At 40.3% G+C, this 20,244-nt stretch overlaps 1 protein-coding gene across 1 annotated transcript in view; it reads right to left on the reverse strand.

Annotated features, from left to right (window-relative positions):
- csmd2 (CUB and Sushi multiple domains 2) overlaps positions 1-20,244 on the reverse strand; it is a 192,584-nt gene that overhangs the window by 41,379 nt on the left and 130,961 nt on the right. Inside the window, exons 31-42 of the mRNA XM_026348691.1 lie at positions 17,601-17,795; positions 16,799-16,915; positions 14,860-14,973; positions 9,711-9,806; positions 9,088-9,291; positions 8,248-8,372; positions 5,780-5,876; positions 4,806-4,910; positions 4,538-4,656; positions 2,612-2,681; positions 1,034-1,150; positions 510-719 (exon numbers count right to left, since the gene is read on the reverse strand). Coding sequence (XP_026204476.1) covers positions 510-719; positions 1,034-1,150; positions 2,612-2,681; positions 4,538-4,656; positions 4,806-4,910; positions 5,780-5,876; positions 8,248-8,372; positions 9,088-9,291; positions 9,711-9,806; positions 14,860-14,973; positions 16,799-16,915; positions 17,601-17,795 — 1,569 coding nt within the window. The remainder of the gene's footprint in view (positions 1-509; positions 720-1,033; positions 1,151-2,611; positions 2,682-4,537; positions 4,657-4,805; positions 4,911-5,779; positions 5,877-8,247; positions 8,373-9,087; positions 9,292-9,710; positions 9,807-14,859; positions 14,974-16,798; positions 16,916-17,600; positions 17,796-20,244) is intronic.

Genomic DNA, 20,244 nt, shown 5'->3' on the forward strand with positions numbered 1-20,244 from the left:
ATTTGCCGGCTCGTTTGTTGAATCACAAAACACCAACTTTGTGTGCCTGTTGCATTTGTAGACAAGGGCAATTTATTCCTTGTGGCCATGCAGATATGCAATGAAGCCTTTTATTGGCACGCTGCAAGGAAATCTTTTAGGTAATCAACAGTTTTATAGATTATAGGGATTTATAGATCTGGGGAATTTACTGGGGATGTGTGGGCTGATTAGTTTGACACAGTCAGTTCTAGGGCTAATGCAGTAATGTAATGGCTTTCCGTGTATACACCTCACAGTGAAGTGACAACAGTACATAACTGAACACGACTAAATTGTGATTTATCACCCTAGTTTTAATGAGACATAATTCATCTCTGTGAGCTCTTATAGTGATTGTGTGATTATTTCAATTCAGGTATATAAGTGGTGATCATTACATTGAAGTTCAGCGTATCTCTGTAAACCAGTCCTGCTGCTGATCATTGCATTTTTTACTGTGCCATGCAACATCATGCCTGGATTCTTACCCTGGTACTCAAACCTAAAACCTGGCTTGTTCTGCGAATGGTCACTGTGGAAATATACTGTAGTCTCATGGGAGGTAGTGAGAAGAGGGGAGGGAATATCCTGGCCGCTGAATCGGCCAATCACTGCACTCGTATCAAGGGGTCCATTGCGTATTTCTAGGAAATCATGGTTGGCCTCGGTGGAGAAGTTAAGGAACTGAATGTGGGCTCCTGGGAAAAAGGAGAAAGAAGATACAAAAATGAAAGAGCAATATTACTGTCTTTTTTACAATACTAGTACAAGCTTTCATATCCAAATTAAGTTAACTGGTTGTATCAATGTCCTCATCCCACAGCAAAGGTTACCTTTTGGCATCACAAGCATCAATATACAACTCCAAAGAAGTGTCACTATCGGACACCTACCTGATTGTATCCACAACTCGAAAGGTCATTCCACAATCAAGCCCTACAACTCTATAATTAAAGGTTCTTAAGTGTGGAAATGACGAGCCTCCTGGAAAAAAGCCTCTTATAGTGCTCACCATAACCAACTGGCAGGTAGATTCTCCAGGTGCAGTCGCTGTTGCTAGGGTAGTTGCCGGGGAAACCAGGACTAAGAATCATGCCCTCCATCTCCTCCCGGATTCCACCACATTGAGCTGGCAGAGGACAGACAAAGCATTTCATTAGCATCTGCAAACAGTGACTCTCCCAGATTATAATAATTTTACAAATACGGTTCAGTGCAATTCTACGCTCAGTGGTAGTGGCAGCCTGAAACAGCTGCACTGTCAGTAGAACGCGGTGACGTGATATGAGGAGCCAATAGCATACTATAATCCGAGCTAGAGCAGCTAATTTGTAATTTTATACCAAAGATTGTAAAGCTGACACCCGACACAAACAACTCAAACCTAAATGTGTTTGAATATTGCTTGGAGTTAAGAGAGATTCGATTACGTTAAGTTGGTGGGCTCTAATCAATTCTTGGAAAAAAATGCACTTAAGTGCACAAAAGCACATTCTTCTACATGACGATTTAAAAAAAATGTTTTAAGATGTAAAAATGATAACAGTTTGAACTGTCACATAAAGGCAGCATCTCATCAAAAGGACAATTAAAGAACTTTGCAGCTCTGCTCCTTCTACTTGTGATACCAAGGTGTTACTGTATCTTTCACTGCTCTTCATCCCGCTCCTTTCATCTTACACTCTATGATAGATAAATGTTTCCATCGAATGAAATCCAGGACTAAGACTCAAAAGAGCCTGAAAAGAGGTGAAATGAGAAAAAAAAAAAAAAAAAAGAGATATGAATGTATGGTATGGCATCAAGAAAGATGAAAAGAGTGAGAGATTCCGGCACCAAAATTAAAAAGATGAAAGGATGCTGAAAATAATAGTAAAAGAATAAGCTGACTCAAGGCAAAAAGAATTGCGTATGGCAAGGGGAGAAAAGCAAACACGGGGAAGAAGATTAAGAAATAAATGGGACAAACTGTGTACATAAGTCAGGGGAGGAACAAACCACACAGAGAAAATTACGGTGGTGTACCATAATGTTTCTGTAAGGAACGAGCGAGGGGTTAAATGTTGTCCTGTTGCAGCAGGAACAACTTGAGGTAATGGGCAAGCTGCTGATGCCTGTAAACACAGTGAATCTTCCCTCAACTTTAACCAATCACAGTTTGAGATGGAACTAATTAGGCAATAGCAGGTTGTTCCAATAAGTGGAACACATCTGTCAAGGTTTTCTCACAGACAGAAGATGGAGAAAAGACACTGAATGGAGTTTCACTCAGCTTCCAAGATAGAAATACCAAATTAATTTTCAAAATTGAAAACGCTCGCATAAACTTAATTGAAAGGCAGAGAGAGAAATTTAATATTTGCTTTTCTGGTTATATCTCCTATTTGTATTCATTTTTCAGGTGGGTTTAAAAGCTAGGTTTTCTCTGCTAAAGTGTTATGTTATGTTTAACCTGATCTGGATTTTCTGTATAGTGATAGGTGTAATTAGCTGGTGCGCTCACCAGAGTACCGAATTCCCAAAGAAAATATGTCAGAGAGTTAAAAACAAGTGGAAAAACTACATGCATAAAAAAAGGTATTATGTTCACCTATGCAAAGAGGAGGTGGGTAGTTCCATCGTCTAACAGTTCCAGGCATACAGGTGATATGCGAGTTCCCCTGCAAGAAGCATCGGTGCAACACAAACACAGACACAAAGAGAAAAGTGCAACAAGAACAAGAACAATTAATTCATCTGTTCTCCCTACTGTCACTCATCTGTTGCTCCAATTATTTGAACCTGCTGCCTCTCTCCACATGACTTCACGTGGCAACTAAATGACTAAATCCATCTGAAGTGACAGAACAATAGAGGGGCACCCACAAGCATATTAAAACGATCATAGAGAGAGAGAGAGCGAGACACACGGAGAACGATTACAGAGAAGTGCACGTTTATTGTAGCTCTGCCAAAATGAGTAGCAGTACAATGCTACTTTTTTTTTTTTTTTTTGTGAAAGCTCCGGAGTTGACTTTCAAAGCCAACTTATAAAATAAATATAAAATATAAGTATTAAAAAAAATAATGTAATGTTTTTTTTGATTATTATTCTCTGATGTTGGAACATAACAGACTAACTCAGCTGACCTTTCTGAAAATGTGTTTACAGTCACAGAGGCCTTACGCCGACTATAATGAACAGTAAGTGGCGAACAAGACAATGCCAAAGTAAAGTCTCGTGAACTATTAGAACGTACTCACTGACTTTGGACATTTTCAAGGTTGAGGGAGGACAGTCTAATTTCTTCCTCACCTTATCTCTGTATGTACAGTACCTTTACTCGCGGCCTAACTTTAGGTCAGATTTACAAATGTATCACAGACTATTATAGTAGATAAATGTAAGAACATGTAGAAAAGCAACAACGGCACTAGTTCTACCCTGGTGCAGTTGAGTGACAGACACTGTTATTCCAGTGTGACTGACCTAACTTACTATGTAATAAAATGTGATTCGAAAATTAATGTTTTTTTTTTTTTATGCAGTTTTAGTCGATTCATTTATATCTGGTGCATTTACATAATTGTGCCTGATAATGTGACTACTGCGAATATAGTGAGAAAAGCAATATTCTGGCCATTTACATGATTGCAAGTTAGTGGCATAACTTTAAACTCCCTGTAATAGGAGACAATATTATTTGATTACCGAGAGAAAAGGGTGTTTGGAAATGGGCTTATACAGCTGTGAAATGACTGGACATGAATTTCAGGATGACGGATGTGTGTTCCCGTATTAATTACATTTGCATGTGTACATTTGGTTATCCAGAATGGAACTCAGACGTGGCATCATCCCACTGAACCTTTACGCTACATACAGTCAACAATATTACAATCAAGAGATGCTAAGTAACACCTATGTGAAAAAACTAAGTGACAAAAAACCAGACCTGGCATTTCTCGGTGAGGACAGTGAGTGAGAACTGGTGGGAACACACAGTCCTGATGTGTATTGTAGAGTGAAGAGGGAAATTTCACACAGTACTGTGTGAACTGCAGCATGCAGTGTGTTCCACTGATGCTACCATCTGTCTCCTGGAGTTGAGATGACAACTGTGGAACTATTGTAGGATGTGCAAAATACAACATCACATCCCAGAAATTACGACCAACAAATGAGAGATACCTGTCCAGGTGTCTTTGAATGGCTTTAAGTATTTGATAAACACCATCTTCTAATTTTCACAGAACAGATGAAATGAAGACAAGGCAAGTCAATCAGGCATCTGCTGCATATGTTCATATATGTACACTGATGCAATCATGTTGACATAATCAGAGCAGAGTTCATCAAGCTTGCCCCGCTTTCTCATCTCTTACATTTTAGTTATCAGCTATTGTGAAATCTGATCTGTGGTGAGAGAGACAGTAGGTGACGAGAAGGAAAACTGACAGGAGTGACACTGGCAAAATCAAGAAAAGGATAAGCATAATACCAAACCATATGTGACGCCACAGTAGGAGATGTTACCTGCAGAGTGTACCCAGGTTCACACTGGAAAGACACCACGTTATTCATCTGAAGGCGGTCCCCAACCTTAATGCCATTCATAGGAACCACAGGCTCTGGACAGTTGGTCAGAGATACGGCTTAAGGGATGAAGAGGAAATAAAAAAGATGGCAGGGACATGGGAAAAAAAAGAAAGGTAATTATTATTATATAATAATATACAAACAGGACCCGATTAAAATATACAACGATGTTGTTTGTTATTACTGTGAACTGCGTTTTACTTACTTTTGTATTCCAGCCTAAATCCTGCTGCAGACACGCTAATGTCAGAAAAAAAGTGGAGGTAGAGTTGGTTGGAGGTGCTGTTGAGAAGCGCTGGGACTGTGGTGCCTTGGGGATAAGATAAATAGTGGAGTTTAGCAATTCCATCTCCCGCATAGTCCGACCAGAACAAACTATAGCAACTGCACGCATGGAAAACTGTATATATCGGCATTTAGATGTTTGGAAAGAACAAAAGCAAAAGAGCCTGACATATTAATTTCTAACAAGAATAAGAGCAGAATCAATAGTTTATTTTAATATGTGTGTATGCATTCAGCTGATAATGATGAAGAAAACACACACATACACAAAGAAAAAAAAAAACATTTAACAACAACAACAACAACAAAACAACATCAGGTTTTACAGATTTGACCTAAAATTGCTCGTTTAATAACTCAAATTTCTCTGCATGGCTTTTCTCTTTCATCTCTTTACTTTGGGGTGCATCTAATATTTACTTCTGGTCTAGTTCCAAGCACAAACAAAAGGAGAATTCCCTGTTGCTGTATCCTCACTATGAGGGGAGTAACACAGATAGTGTAAACAAACGTTTACTTCAGCTCCTCAAAGAAAAGGCTAACCTTTGTAGACATGTACCACGGGAAGCTCAGACAGAATGAAATTTTGATACTTTCCCATGACTACACCAGTTGCCTTTGTGTGCTGAAATAAATTCAGCGCTGTTGCAAAGCCAACTGTGGCAAATGAGGCTGTCATTTTTAGTACTAGTATGTGCTAGTTAAGAAATACAGTATGTGTTCCAGATGCTGCTCTGTAAAAAAAACGGACTGCGATGCCTAGACTCTGCTTTTGGTCTGGTATCTCTATGAGTGATTTCTAAAATGCCTTTTATGTACAAGGATAAGTGTAAATAAACAGTGAAAACACAATAATAAAAAAAGAAATGCACACAAACACATATGCAGTGTTACCTGAGAAGCTTCCGAGCATGGTGTCAGTGTTGTCTCCTCCATCAAACACCTCCAGTGAGTCCCAGTTCTGCTCTGTGACAAAGCTGATTACCTGGATCTGAGACAGGGGAGATGTAGACCAAAAGACGGGTTAGGGTTGGAAGAAGACCTCAATTAGCAAGAAGCGGGGTAAAAAAGAAACACCGGTACGGAGACAGAAAGAAGGATGGGATAAGGGAACAGCACAGCAGCAGGGAGGTCAAGAACCTGTACGTGTAGGGAAATCCAAAACGCAGCTGAAGATCAATGAGTGGTAGGACACGTCATTAAAATGTGGATATGAAAAATAGATATGGAGAAGGACTAAATGGAATGGCTATTTGGTTAGTAACTACTTTCACCTTCCTGACACAGTTGACCCTGTGTTAAATGTCACTTTAACTGACATTTCTATGTGCATACCATTGTACTACACAGGGTTTTACTGGAACAATGTTTATACATTTTATACGACACAAAGTGTGGAACAGGATGACCTAAGCCATAAGGGGCACCAATACCAAAGGTTCAGAATGACACAAGTCATTGAGTAATATATGTATATATGATATATGTATTGTTTTGTTTTTAATAAATATAGTCTTTCTTTTGCTTACCACATACTGCAAATATAACATTTAAGCTGCCTAATTGCTGAATATTATTTTTTCTGTTAAATGCTGACCAAAGGAAGTGAAAGGTTAGACTTACCTCTAGTAAGTAAAACTACCGGAGCACTTTAACATAAAGGAAGGTGAATGTGTGGAAGGGGCTACAATGTGCCATCCATTATAGCGTTGTCCTCTGCCTTTAGCTAAACTCCATCCTACTTCTACAGCAATCTATGTGACCTATTTCGTTCTTTCACTTTGTCCAAGCCTCCCTCTCACATCTCTTCCTCAGCCTTCCCCTCTGCCTCTGATGGTTATAAATCGGATATGAGCCAATTAAAGGGGCGGTAGGAGCTCTGGCGCACCTCAGGGAGACAAGGCAGATCACAGATTGATCTTTCATTAGGGCGCCACAGCGAATGTGCCGGCAAGGCACCTCACTGCTTTAAGTTCTCTTCTGGATCGTGACACCCCAATCTAATGTCTATCTGCTAGCTGGTAAAAGGGGTGCAACAGCGAGAAAGACAGACAAAGATGGAAAGGACAGTGGTGTGAACGAGATGAGGAGGAGCAGGAGCAGTGTGGATGAGGATGATTCAGGTGCAGAGAGTTTAGACAGTGAGCAGCAAGTCCTCTACAGTTAGCATGTCATACGCTCTTTTCGGTTCTCGAGTCCGGGGCTTGAGTCTGTAACTTAAATTCGAGATGAGTGACAGACAGAGCAAGGTAGGTGAGAGGCAAAAACTTCAATTAGTCTGCTTATTTTGCGACCAGCTGCAGCATGCACAGCATGCACATAAGAGAAAAGGAAACAGACAGAGGTGAGATCTTTGTTCAAATAAAGCCGTGCAATGCAAGATCTTGGTGTGGCTGAGCTGAGCAGGCTGGTTTCTGAAGCAATACCACTGTTAGGACCTTGGTGATTTTATCAACAAGAGCAGCAACTGCAGAAAAGTAACAAAATAAGCTATTGTTTAAAGTGTATATAAGCAGTTTAATCTGATATTCTCCAAACAATAGATGTTGTTTAAATCAGCTTTGAAAACAACTAATTTGGAAAAAGCAAGAATTCCAGTAGTAGTAGTAATGGTTGTAGTAGTAATGACTGATGAATAGCACTGAGATCACTGGTTTTAAGGCCACTTATTTCTGATTTTAGATTTAGTGCCCAATGAAAATCTGAGCTGACACAGATTCTGCAGTTGTGTACAAGCTCTTGTGTAAATACTGTAAATGCTATACTTTGATTTACTGTGAGCAGCCCTCTTAATTAGCCCTTCTCAAGCTGAAAACACATCACCACCAAGAAGCTTGTCATCAGGACCCCGCAAAGCTGAACGGTTACAGGCTAAAGTTAAATATAATGTGTTTGATCAGTCAGAGGCTGACCAGAATTGGAGTTTTAGAAATGGATTACTCCGTAAGTTTAAAGTGAACAATTAGATCTCTGAAGCTTAGCTTCATTAATATGTTTTATTATGTTCCATGTCTGTAAGCCAGTAAGTATTATTATTGCACTGAGAATTTTTAAAAACATCCTTTCCCAGACACACACACTGTGTCTCATTGTGGAAACAAACTACTAAACTGATCAAATGTATGCAGACCATGCCCACAGTTAGTCACAACCCACAACATCATTGTATATCAAAACAGTGTGAGGCTACATTTTCATGTGCTGTGTATGTACCAAACCTGTATATCTCTTAAAACACAGATTTAGTGTTTTAAGGTGCGCCTTATTGTAACATAATTGGTTAGTGGATGGGTTTTACATGGATTGAGCACAATTTCTTTTTTTAGATGTTGGGTTTTTTTAGGTCCAAGGTTTATACAAACCTGAATTCCCGACCCTTCAGGAACAGTGATCTTCCACACACAGTTAAGGCTGTTGAGGTAAGGTTCAGGAAATCCAGGTGACAAGATGGTGCCAGTTCGATGGGTCAGGTTGCCTCCACATGGCACTGTGGGGGACAACGATGGATTATCAACTATAAATTGGCTTAATCTTTTTCCACAAACATAGTTGTGATTCTGCTTGTAGGATTAAGTGTTCGCTCCAAACAAGTGTCAATATTGCCAACATGATGGGGATTACATAGACGCGTAAATAGTCTTCATCTATTATCTTCACATTCAACTAGCAACATTTTCAGAACTTGCTAAACTAATCAACTCATCATTTATCAGAATTAGAATGGAAATGTCCAACTCAACTACACACAGATTCTGATTCATTTGGACATGCAAGCACACACATATACACACAACAGTGTAGCACTCCTAAGGTTTGACTACAGTCTCTTCCAGCTTGCTCTGCACATCCACGCATCTGGTGACAGTGTAGGAGCATCTGCTGCAGCTGTATGTTGTGTCAGTGAAAGTGTGCACAAGGATATTCATGTGTGTGTATATGTGTGTGTGTGCGTGTGTGTGTGTGTGTGACCCTCAGCATTGCCTGCCACCTGTGTGCTGCATGGCTGAATCTCACTGTATTGCTACAGGCAATGGCTGGCAGCCCACATCTGTGTCAGAGTAACAAGAGTTTGACACTCAAGGCTTCAGCTGGGAGAGGCAATAATATAAGAAGCGACAGAGCAAGAAAGTAAAGACAGAAAAAGAAACAAAGAACAAACACGTTAAGTGTTTGTTTTCTATCTTTGAGTATTCAAGTCCTACCTATACAGCTGGGTATGGAGCTGTTCCACTGAGCCAGCGCACTGGGAACTGTCAGACATTCAATGGCACTTGATCCCTCTAGCACGTAACCAGGACTGCACTCGAAGCGGACAACTGCACCGACAGCAAAGTTGTTACCCATACGGCGACCATTTCGGGGCTCAGGGACTGAGCTGCATTGTGTGGCACTGGTACGTGGCACGGCTTTTGAAGAAATGGAGAAAGACAGGGTCACTTCAGGTGATCGGTCTTTAAATTTCAAACATGTCTGACACATTTCAAGCTTTTGAAATAGTTTCCTTAACAACTTCTTTTTTGGGGGGCTTTTTAGAAATCCCACTAATGGTATCAATATACCAAATACATTTAGTATCTCTTTGCCCTGTGTTTTTTTTCCCACCATCCTTACAATGAAATACAGTCAGTGAGTCAACATACAATATACTTCTGCAACTGTACACATAAGGATGTCACAGCTGAAACAGTGGCCGAAGGTGAATCCCTTTGAATCATTCAGCAAGTCATCTATTATGGAGGTGAACTGAGGCTTGAACACAGGGAATTCAAAAGAAACAAGACAGTAGGATTTATTTGTGTGCCTGTCGTGTGTGTTGCACACTTACCCTGGTAGACCAGGTGGAATCCTCTAGAGCTGGACTGGCCTTTGGAGGTGAACCGAATCAGGATTTGGTTGGAGGTTGCTAATGGCAACGACTCGCCTGAGATGAAGAAAAGTTACAGTTTGTACTGTTTCTAGCAAAGTGCTACCTTCACTACATTTGTGTGGGTACATACAACTGTTTCTAGCTACCCAATTGCCACATAATCACCTACGCAGTTACAGTACTAACAAATATTCCCCTCCCTGGTACAATATAATTTAAGTGTGAATGTTTGCGACTATTTAGGGACTGAATCTGTGTGCCCAGCATGAATATTCGAAAAAAAATTCAAGTCATAAGGATTCTGCTAATGATTCTGTGAAACAGGACATACTGCAGGTCTCTAAATATGGAAATAATTAGCAGCTTTGTTCCTGAACTGCATTGCAAGTGTGAAAAAATAACAAAACAAAACTGTGAAAATACTGTATGTTATTTCACTGAAAATCTGTTTAGTCTATAGCTGTGACAGGTGATGTTTGTCTTTCCCAGAAGAATTGTGATGAAAATGTATAATGCTAACAGGAGTGGGGATGGTGATCATATCACAATATGCAAATGCACTGCCATTATCAAAATTAGCCTCATATTTTACTATCATAGAAGATAACAGTTATCTGAAATGCTTATTGGATAGCCATTAGCTATGTTGTAACTAAATTAAAGTCCTGAATATTTGATGTATAGCATCATGTCACAGGTTGGACCTCTAAAGGCAGTCTAACTACAGTACTGTATTTTAAAACATGTTCAGGGAGTTTAGAATGATTTTTAATCAGTATATGAGTGTTAAACAACATGCTCTGTTCTGTATTTTAATCAATGTTAAGTTTTTTTTTTGTTTTTTTTTTTCCCCAGCTGGACCATGTAATTCACATTTGCAACTGTAGTTCACTTATCCAATTAAAAAAGCATTACTTCAGAATTTGCAGCTGCTTTATAATAATGCAGCCAGACTCCTAAGTGCTGCAGAACCACCTGCAAAGATCACACGTCCCCTTCATTTCACTGGCTGTGTGCAAAACACACAATCACATTTAAGGTTGGGTTTGTCACCTGCTGAGTAAGGCTCTCCACAATCAAGCTCCCGCTATTCAAAAAGCTTTAACAACCCACTACACAGCCAGGACTCTAAGGTCACCTGAGTAGTTGTTCATGTGTGAAAAATCAAAAACACAAGTGCCAGAGATTTTGCTGCTGTGCTGTAGTTGTTTCTACTGTACTGTAGTTGTCGTATTTTGTGCTCTTTTCTTCTTTAGATTAAAAACAGGGGTTAAATATGTTTTGCTACAATACACGTTTATGCAAAAAAAGAACATTTCTCTGTGCCAAAATGTAATCCTCATGAAGGAATTCTTGAAATGAAGTCCTGCTATCCTTGTCAGTTCATATTGTAATTAAACACAAGGAAACCCCCCATGATGTATCTACTGTGGTGGAAAACTATTTGTTGACTGATGTAGAACATGATACGAAGTGTGAGCATCTCTGTCTTTGCCTCTGTCTTTCTCACAGTGTGCTGCTGACTGGCTCTCTGCAGTGGATCTCATTACTCTGTGTCTGCTTGTTGTCACACTGTAGTGGGAGGCAGACGTGCTTAACCCCGGAGGCAACATCTGTGTGTTTGGGTGTGTGTCAGTCTATCCTGTGCATGCATATTTCTCTCGCATTTTTGTGCGTTCGGAGTTCTGTGACTTTAAGCGCGGTGTTAGAAATAGCTCTAACGGCAGAGTTTCTTAATGTGTTGTCGCCACGATTGTTCAAGTTCCACTGTAGGATTTTCAAGACATGCTGGGTAGTTTATTAGAAAAAGCCCCTGCTGTGTGCTGTCATGGTGACAGTGTTTCATAATTTGCTGTGCATGGCAGGTATTTATCTGGACAGATCAAACCTGTGTCAGCATGTAACATATCACACCTCTGGCCACTCTGCAGCTCCAAAACACTCTGCCCTTAAAATGGTCCTCTACGCTGTCATGGGAAGACTCGCAAGGACACAATACAACTTTAGCTTGAAGTCAGCAATCAAAATTTAGAGTGAGTTGTTGTTGTGCACTGATTCACGTACGGCAGTCATGGGAAACAATGTTAGAGATTATTGGTCAAGCTGTTAAACCACTTAAACTCAGACGGTTCCCAATTAAAACCTGACTGGCATTACGAGACGTGAAATCAACATTTTATGAATATATTTGTGAAATGTTATTTATACAGCTGCATATTAGCACTGAAAAAAAAAAAAGTAAAGCACATTAGCAATAAAAGTGGTAAAACGTACAGCACATGTACTGTACATGAATGAAAATGGTCACATTTAAAAATGATGGCCAAGTGAGTGACTATTGCCTTTTTTACACCAATTCTAAAATTACCATTTAGATAAGTTTCCCTAATGTCTTGATTCAGTCCTTTTGTCCCTGCTGCCTACATGCTGTTTTCTTTTCTTTTCTAATTCCCACCTTTTATCTTTCATTTTATTCTATTCTCCCATCCCTGTCACTTATTTATTGTGACCATTTCTCAGATCATTTCCTTCTCATTTCCAAAAGAGAGATTTGACTCACAAGACATGAATATAATAAAAATATATTTCTGAATGCTATGTTAAGGTAAGTTTCATGTAATACACATTTCAAGGTCAGAGCAATCACAGCACACTGCCTTGTGTTTAGACTAATGTGTTCTACCCTGCTTGACAAATAATATCCTGCCAACCACTAAAATATTAATTACTTGACTATATATTTACTGCTTATAATGACAGCTTGTACAACAATCAGCCACAATATTAATGTTGCAGTGGAAAGTCGTAGGTATGGGTGGCCTGACCCGTCTGCAGATACACAGCCACATATTGCATGCAGCAAGCTATGATGACATCTGACATCTGTCAAACATGGCCTTCATCACATTTTTCCCATTCTAATCTAGCACAACATCAAAACCACCAGGTAGTGAGAATGTTCTGGCTGCCTTGTGTATGTGTATGTATAAAAATGACACTTTTCTAAAATTATTTTAAATTTGACTATTGACAAAATGACCTAAAATAATACATTTTCTGCCCAAAAAGTTGGGCAGTTTTTTTCAACTTAAGAGACTGCGAATATGAACATGCTTGGCTTTTAGGTGAGTCATTATAACATTTGTAAAATTGTTGCTTAAAGAAAGGAGAATGTGTGTAAAGTAATCTTCCAAACTCTTCCAAAATGCTGGACATTAGTGAAACACTCAAAATCCTAAAAACCACACAATTTTCCTTAGGTGTCTAGCAAAACACCCACTAACAAAATGTGCAATTTTTACAATTTATTATTTGGGATATTAGTACATAGGCTAGTAGATGTACACGTTTCGGAGCTTCATGCTTCAAGCTTTTTATTAGATGCAGGTGCAAATTCTAATATGTGGGCTAATTCCTGCTAGTTATGCCTGTGTGCACTAGTTCTATGGTTGCACCTGTCTGTGTGGGCAACAAGTCTCTCTTCCCTTGCCAAAAGGCTTCTGCTCTGCTCTGCCATCACTGGTTAGAGAGCTCTGTGAACCTGCCGCCAGGACTCAGCAGCAGTTAATATAGCTTCCTGTTTATTGAGCTGTAACTGGATTTTCTAAGACTGCTCTGGACACAAACCAAAGTAATCATTTAGCTATTGTCAAGCTTCAGGTCTGGGGCAGGCTGAGATTGAGAGCTGCCCTAAACTTACACAACTTTTCATTTTCTCCCTCTTCAAAGGTTGAACCTCCATTATTCAAGCTGTTTCTTGTGTAGCCCATCAACACAGCTGCAGCATTTATCACAACCATGAATTCGCAATTTTACAGCACTGTTGCAAAAAATGGTTCATTATCCTTCAGTGTCTCACATTTAACCTTACAAGTGTTATCCTCTTTTGCTTCTGTCATTCTATTATGCATTTGCTTTGCTCTGTTTTCTGCCTGTTTGTGTTGTACATCTACTTAGAAATGTTTGGGCAGTCTTACATTATTTAGAGACTAGTGACAGTAGATGTCAGATTTATCTGTATTATAATGGATAACATTAGGGTTATATGCAAATAAAGAAGATTGAAGGACATTTAAGGTAAGGCCTTGAAGCTAGGTTAAGGTTGTACTGGGAAAGAGTAGTGATTTTATGTTTCTTATTAGCATGACTGAATATGTTCTTGTGCCTCTCCTTCTAAAGGAATACATAATTTATGCTCCGCAGCATAACTACATAGTAACTAAAGTGTAATGTGAATAATAAAGCAGAAAATAGTACAAATTCTGTATTTTGTTGTCATGCTTTGTCAAAAGGTTTTATTAATTTAGTCTTAAAAAAAGGGTATTTCAATAATTTATTATGACACATGAACATTCTTTTAGTGCTTATTGAAGGTACTTCATTTTATGCATTAAGAATAACTGCAGAAAATTTGGCAAAGATTTATGTAGCTGTGTTGGTGATGAACAACAGCCTTAAGCTGCAAAGTTGAGCAATTCTTATTTTTTATAATGATTATTATACCTGTACTTCAATTGGTTTATTTGTTTCAGGTAACAAAAAAATCCTTGTCTCTCTCTCATTGGTTTAAACCCTGCACAGAGACGGTTGTGTCTGTGTGTGTTTGTGGCTGTGTCTGTATCCTGAGAGTTTAAATTTTTGTATAATACCAATTCAGCAAGTGTAACCGCGTCTTCTTGAGCCTGTCTCCTGATATGTTATCCCTGCGACTATTTAAGTTGTTGTTGTCACTGCTGAATTGTTTTACAGCTCACTGGAGCCCACCTGCAGCCACGGTAACTCTGCTTGTGTCAGCAATTTGTCTCTGACTTCAATTGGATCTTTATGAAAGGGATAAGACTAACGCAACATTTTATTTAGCCACCTGGGTTTTCAAAAATAATGGCTGGAAGCTTAAAAAGTCTCAATCACATTGGTTGATTTGGTATAAGCTTGTATTGTATATGAAACAAAAGCTCTACTAGTGAGTATGAGTCATGTCTTGCATACTTCCATTTTCATGTAAGCATCTTCTTCTTTCCATCTCACTAACATTTAAAACCTACTAAAACATCTCTATAGAAACTATGTGGGAAATCATCTGGCGTGTATGTATGTGTTTATGTACCTGTGTGTGCTCCAGAAAGGGAGCTAAGAACACGAGAGTGCTGCGTTGCCCCATCATAAACCTCCACGATGTCATTCAGAGCTGTTTGGAAGAAGGCGAACTGACTGAAGACCACTACAAAAGACAGATATGGACAGAAAATTGACATCAGGGAAAACTGAAATTAGCTAAAATCAGTGAAGGCATCACAGGCAGGCTGAAAACTCTCAAATCCCTTTGAAATGACATAGAAAATCCATGAAATGTACTGCAGCATTCACATTCAAAAGAATATTCTTAAAAGCATTTTCAATCAAAATGTCGTCTTTAAAGCAAGGTGGATAATGCCAGCAGTTATGACAACACAACCCCAAAACTGATATTACACGGGAAGATCAGCAGACCTGTCTGGGCTTGATGGCTTGTCAGTAGATGAAAGGCTTTGGCAATGACAGCCAATCTGTAGTACAATGTGCAGCTAAAGCTCCACTATGGTGCTTTCATCCTTTCAAACCACCCTTTCTACTGCTATTGCCTGAACATATTCAGCCCTTTCACATCCAATCTATGTCTAGTTTACTTGTGGTGGATATTGCAGGTTAAAGAGAGAGATGAAGACGATTTGAGAGAGAGACAGAAAGAAGGCAGAGGGGACGGAGCACCAGTGTCATCCATTAGATGCGATGGCGGAACCTTATCTTCTGAGTTATACTTGTTCAACATGACTCAGCATCTTCCATCTCCTACTCGGTAGTTTTCTTTATTTGTATATCCTCTGACCCTGTCCTCTAAATTGAGGAAAAATAGCCTATGTATCAGTCTAATGAAAGGCAGCAAGAATGGAGGGAAGAGCATTTGACTCTCTGCCTTGGGCCTTGCTATCATTTTCCAGGAAAATGCAAATGTGGACTTTAATTAGTAGAATTTTCCCTCTCGTTCTGACTCCACTGTGTGAAATGTGTTGCCGACAGGGCCCAAGACGGATGGGTGCTGTGTCATTTTGGAACAGCGCCAGACCTCCGAACGGGCGCCATGACCTCTGCATTTCAAAAGACTGGGGTGAATTACCCCAAAGCCAAAACACATGCCGGCTGCTGCCGTTTGGTGTAATTTAACAATGATAGCACTTCAGCTTTTCCTTAGCGAGGCGCGATGTCGCTAACTCATTAAGGACCTAGAGGAAGGAGAAAAGGAAACAGGTAATAGTAGGAGAGAAAGAAGAAAGGGAAGCAGAGGCGTTGTGGGCAAGTGAGCGAGACTTGCTGGCTTCTGTATTTGGATGTTTGAGCTGTGTGACACTTGTTGTGTTGCTTTGCTGAATAATTTGCTGCACCAGTATCAACTTACCTATCGGAAGCAAGTTTTGACCTTTAAAACTCCCAAAAAAAAACCCAAAAAAGTCACGAAAATCCGGATCTACCAGTCACCAATTATTTTTTTGGTGCATGTCTCAGGCAGAGAATACCTACACTGTAGTGTGTAAGACAGAAATGAATTTGCTCCACCAAAGTAATGTGAAAATATGTATATGTCAGTGAGATGGATAAGGGGACTATCAATCAGTAGAGTTTTACTTAGTGTAGAAAAAAAAGGCATCCAATAAACCTCTGACTCAAGCACTTGAATTGCAACTTATGAAGATGATGTGTGGAAGCATATACAAGTTTTTCACAAACTTGTTTTCTCCTACGCACTCGACACAAACTATACTCGAGTGCAGAAACGAAAAACCTTACTTTCACTATTTTCAACAGTGAAATAATGTTTTGTTAAGAATTAGAGCATAATCTGAAACTAATAAGGACAATTTGTACACTTTAGTATAACTGAATAGTAACTAGGCACTAATAATAACTAAGCTCTACTGCATAAACTCACAGGCACAAGCAAACATGCACAATTTACAATCTGCCAAGAAAAGCAACCAAAAATAGTAATATAGTGCTCTTCCTTGGCTTACCGTAATCCTTGGGCACGACCACAGAGTACAGACAAGTCCGTGCGCTGCTGTAGTTTCCAGGGTAACCGGGAGACAAGACGACTCCCTCCAAACCTGTGTACTGTCCGCCACACGGAGCTGGAGAGACACAGAGATGAAACATGAGGAGACAGGGGAGACACAGCAGAAAGGTCTAAAGCCAATAGTGTAAGTTTCCATTTCTCCCCCACTTCCCGTTTCTCTATCCCCTCTGTTCCATCACTCCTAAATTACTTTTCTTGTCTGATTGGGCTTTAGGTGGAAGATGTCCCTGGTGTTTGCCATGGTGAGATTGCAATGTTTTCCAAGTGTCCCTCAGGGTTAGCTTGGGTGAGATGAGGCCCGAATCTCCTTAAAGCCCTTAAAAATGCTCCATGTGTCTTGGCATTTTTGTGCAAGCACTAAATCCATTATTTTTTTTTGTCTCCGCTTATGTGAAAATACGTGCGGTGCGAGAACGCTTTCCACCTGACATATAACTGAAACTTCAAACTGTAAACACCAGATTCTGTGGTGTCGAGGGATACATCCACAGTGCGTTAGTCGTGTCGTGTGAATGTCAGAGAACAGCCAGGAGGTGAGTGTGCGCAGCAGATATGCAAAATAAGCAGCTCTCGTCACACTGCAGATTAAATTAATGCTATACTGGCTCCATACATATAACTGTAAGATATAGCTCCTCCACAAATCACATAACACATGCCTGCATGTTTACAGGTGATAAATCTATAAGCAGTGATGCAGTTTGTGTTCCTAACAACCGTCTCCAGATGTCAGTGTTTACCAATGCAGATGGGTTTGGGTTTGTTCCAGCTTGGCTTGCCGTCTCCCCCCATGATGCAAGTGAGGGTTGGGTCTCCCTCTAGCGTGTAGCCACTGTCACAGTGGTAGGTGACAGTGGATCCCAGCTTGAGGTCGGTGCCCACCCGTGTGCCATTGCGCACCAAACCCGGCTCGAAGCAAGACTCCCTGGGGTTCTCTGTGGAGAGAGGTAACACAGTGGAAAATCAGCGACAGAAGGGAACGTGTGTTGGTATTCAATAAAAAGATATCTGCATCAAGCAGCTGCAGTGATGCTGGTGTAGAAATAGTTTTCTGTCTACCATTCCTGATATTCTCAGATTCTCTTAGTTCCTTCTTTTGCTCCTTTCCTTGCTCTTTCCTTTTTTCCTCTGTTACTCTGCGCTTTCCTCTTTCAGTAAATATATCTCACTGACACTTTTCTCTCTAGCCCTTGACAGTGCCTTCTCATCTGTGGCTGCTGGAGGTATGTATGGTTGTGGAGACAGACAGGCAGCTGATTGAGAGTGGCATTGCTCTGGCCCAAGGTCTGCTGACTGCACACAACCGCCTCTCACACAACGCTTCGCAGTGCAGTCAACTAGAGAAGACAATGCACATACGCAAGCTTTCTTTCTCACACACACACACGCATAACCCACCCCTCAAATGCTCACACACACATACACACACACACTACATCTAACCACATTTCAATCACCACTCCTGAGGTCGTGAGAAAGATGTCTCACTCAATCTGCCATCACATTGTTCTTAGGTGGAAAATGTGCATGTGAGAGGAGGCCTGTCAATTTGGCACACTTCACACCCTTACAGCTAAAATAAACATAGGAAAAACGCCTGAAGCAATTTAGTTCTATATTAAACACAGTCCACTCTATTCTCACAGGAAACACACACACACACACGTGTATAAAAGAAAGGTGAATTCAATGTTTTGGTTTTGTTTTGTTAGGGAAACGTCAACTTACAATTCACTGACTGACAAAAACACATGCAACAACCTAAATTATCTCCACATCAACTAGTTGAGAGCAAACTTTAAATAGACAGCGTTTTAGCATGCACCCTCCGTTTGTGCAGGTCAGCTGGGATGCCAACAAAAAAAGATGTCTTTAAGGCATCACTTCTTTCTCATGCCATATTGTTACTTGACACAGTATTGACAATGTCAACTGTCGTGGATGAACAACAATGTTTTTTTTCTGTCTAACTTTACTGAAAGGGACATGTTTAAAGTGAAGCAATGTCTCTCCCCCCCCTTATTCCACGATTAGCCTTTTTCCTTATTTTGTCTTCTACCAAGCATATGGAGCAAAAAAAAAAAAACATAAAATAAAATAAAAGCAAGCACCTTTCCTGCAAATTTTGTTTGTGTGGGAACAAACAAAAAAGTTCTATTGAAGATCAAATGTATTAAAATTGTATTCATGTTAGAATGTGCACTCTGGATAAAGGCCTGAAAGCTGGGAACCTGTGAGCAGGCAGGATGCTGCCCTTCACAGCTCAACAGAGTGCTAAGACCAGGCATGTGGTCTGTCTGTCTGTCTGTCACCCAGGGCACCTGTTCTAAACACATTGAGCCCTTTCATGGGAGGATTTAGACCTGAACCTTTCCTCGCTGCCTCCTCTATTAAACCAGTACCACCTGGCAAGAGACAGTGGAGGCATGATGGATGTAGGAGGCACTGGGTGTGGACCGGCCCTGGACGCAAGTTAGGGGTGAGAGGGTCGGTTGCTGGAATGAAGATAGCAGATTTAGCAAGCCTTTCCCTGGGACATTTGCAGGTGCAAAGACAATGGGCTAGAGAGATCATCTGTTTCAGAAAATACTCAGAGGAGTTTTGGTGATGTGATGTGAAGTGAAAATGAGCCTTAGAGTTGAATTAGACAGATGTGAGTATGTGGGTCTGTTTGGGCGTGTGTGTGTGTGTGTTTTTCTTTTCTGTGTGTGTCTATGTGTGTTATTCAAATCGAGCTCAGGCATGGAAAAGATTTTTGCACACATATTTCCCTGGAGAACCTAACCAGACATGGCCAGAGACATAGAAACAGAAAGACATAACAATTGCTTTGTAAAGAGGCTGACAGCACCTCAGGCAAATTCTGTAATGAAATTTTTAGTGGCGGGCCGAACCAACTATTAGCCGGGGCCAACTCGTCAACTCGCTGCTTCCTCCCCAAACAGACCCAAACCTGCAGCCAAACATGCTTTCGTGCCATGTTGTTTGTCTGAAACTGAGGAGGTAATTTATGTATTATTTGGTTATGGTTCATTAGTGTGGAGAATTGGAAGTAGGGAGAGTGAGTTTTTCTGAGCCACACACTGAGTCCATCTGCTCTACCAGATTGGCCATACAATATCACACACTGAGTCACCCACTGCAGTAGATATTGCTTGGAGTAAGTTAAGGGGTAGGCTCTGTAAAAGACCGTGCGCGCGCCATTTATGCTCAGTTTGTAAATGAATCGAGAGCTCTATTGCGTAAAAAGGGGAAACATTCCACAATCAGTTGAGTTGTTAGATCAAATCCCATCTGCACACCAGCCAAGAAAATCAAGGTTGATCTTGAATTGGTTAAATGTCTGATACCTTAAACAGCTCTAATTGAGGCTGGGAGATTTAG

The sequence above is a fragment of the Anabas testudineus genome, chromosome 11, assembly GCF_900324465.2.
Source record: "Anabas testudineus chromosome 11, fAnaTes1.2, whole genome shotgun sequence".
In the NCBI taxonomy this organism is placed as follows: Eukaryota; Metazoa; Chordata; class Actinopteri; order Anabantiformes; family Anabantidae; genus Anabas; species Anabas testudineus.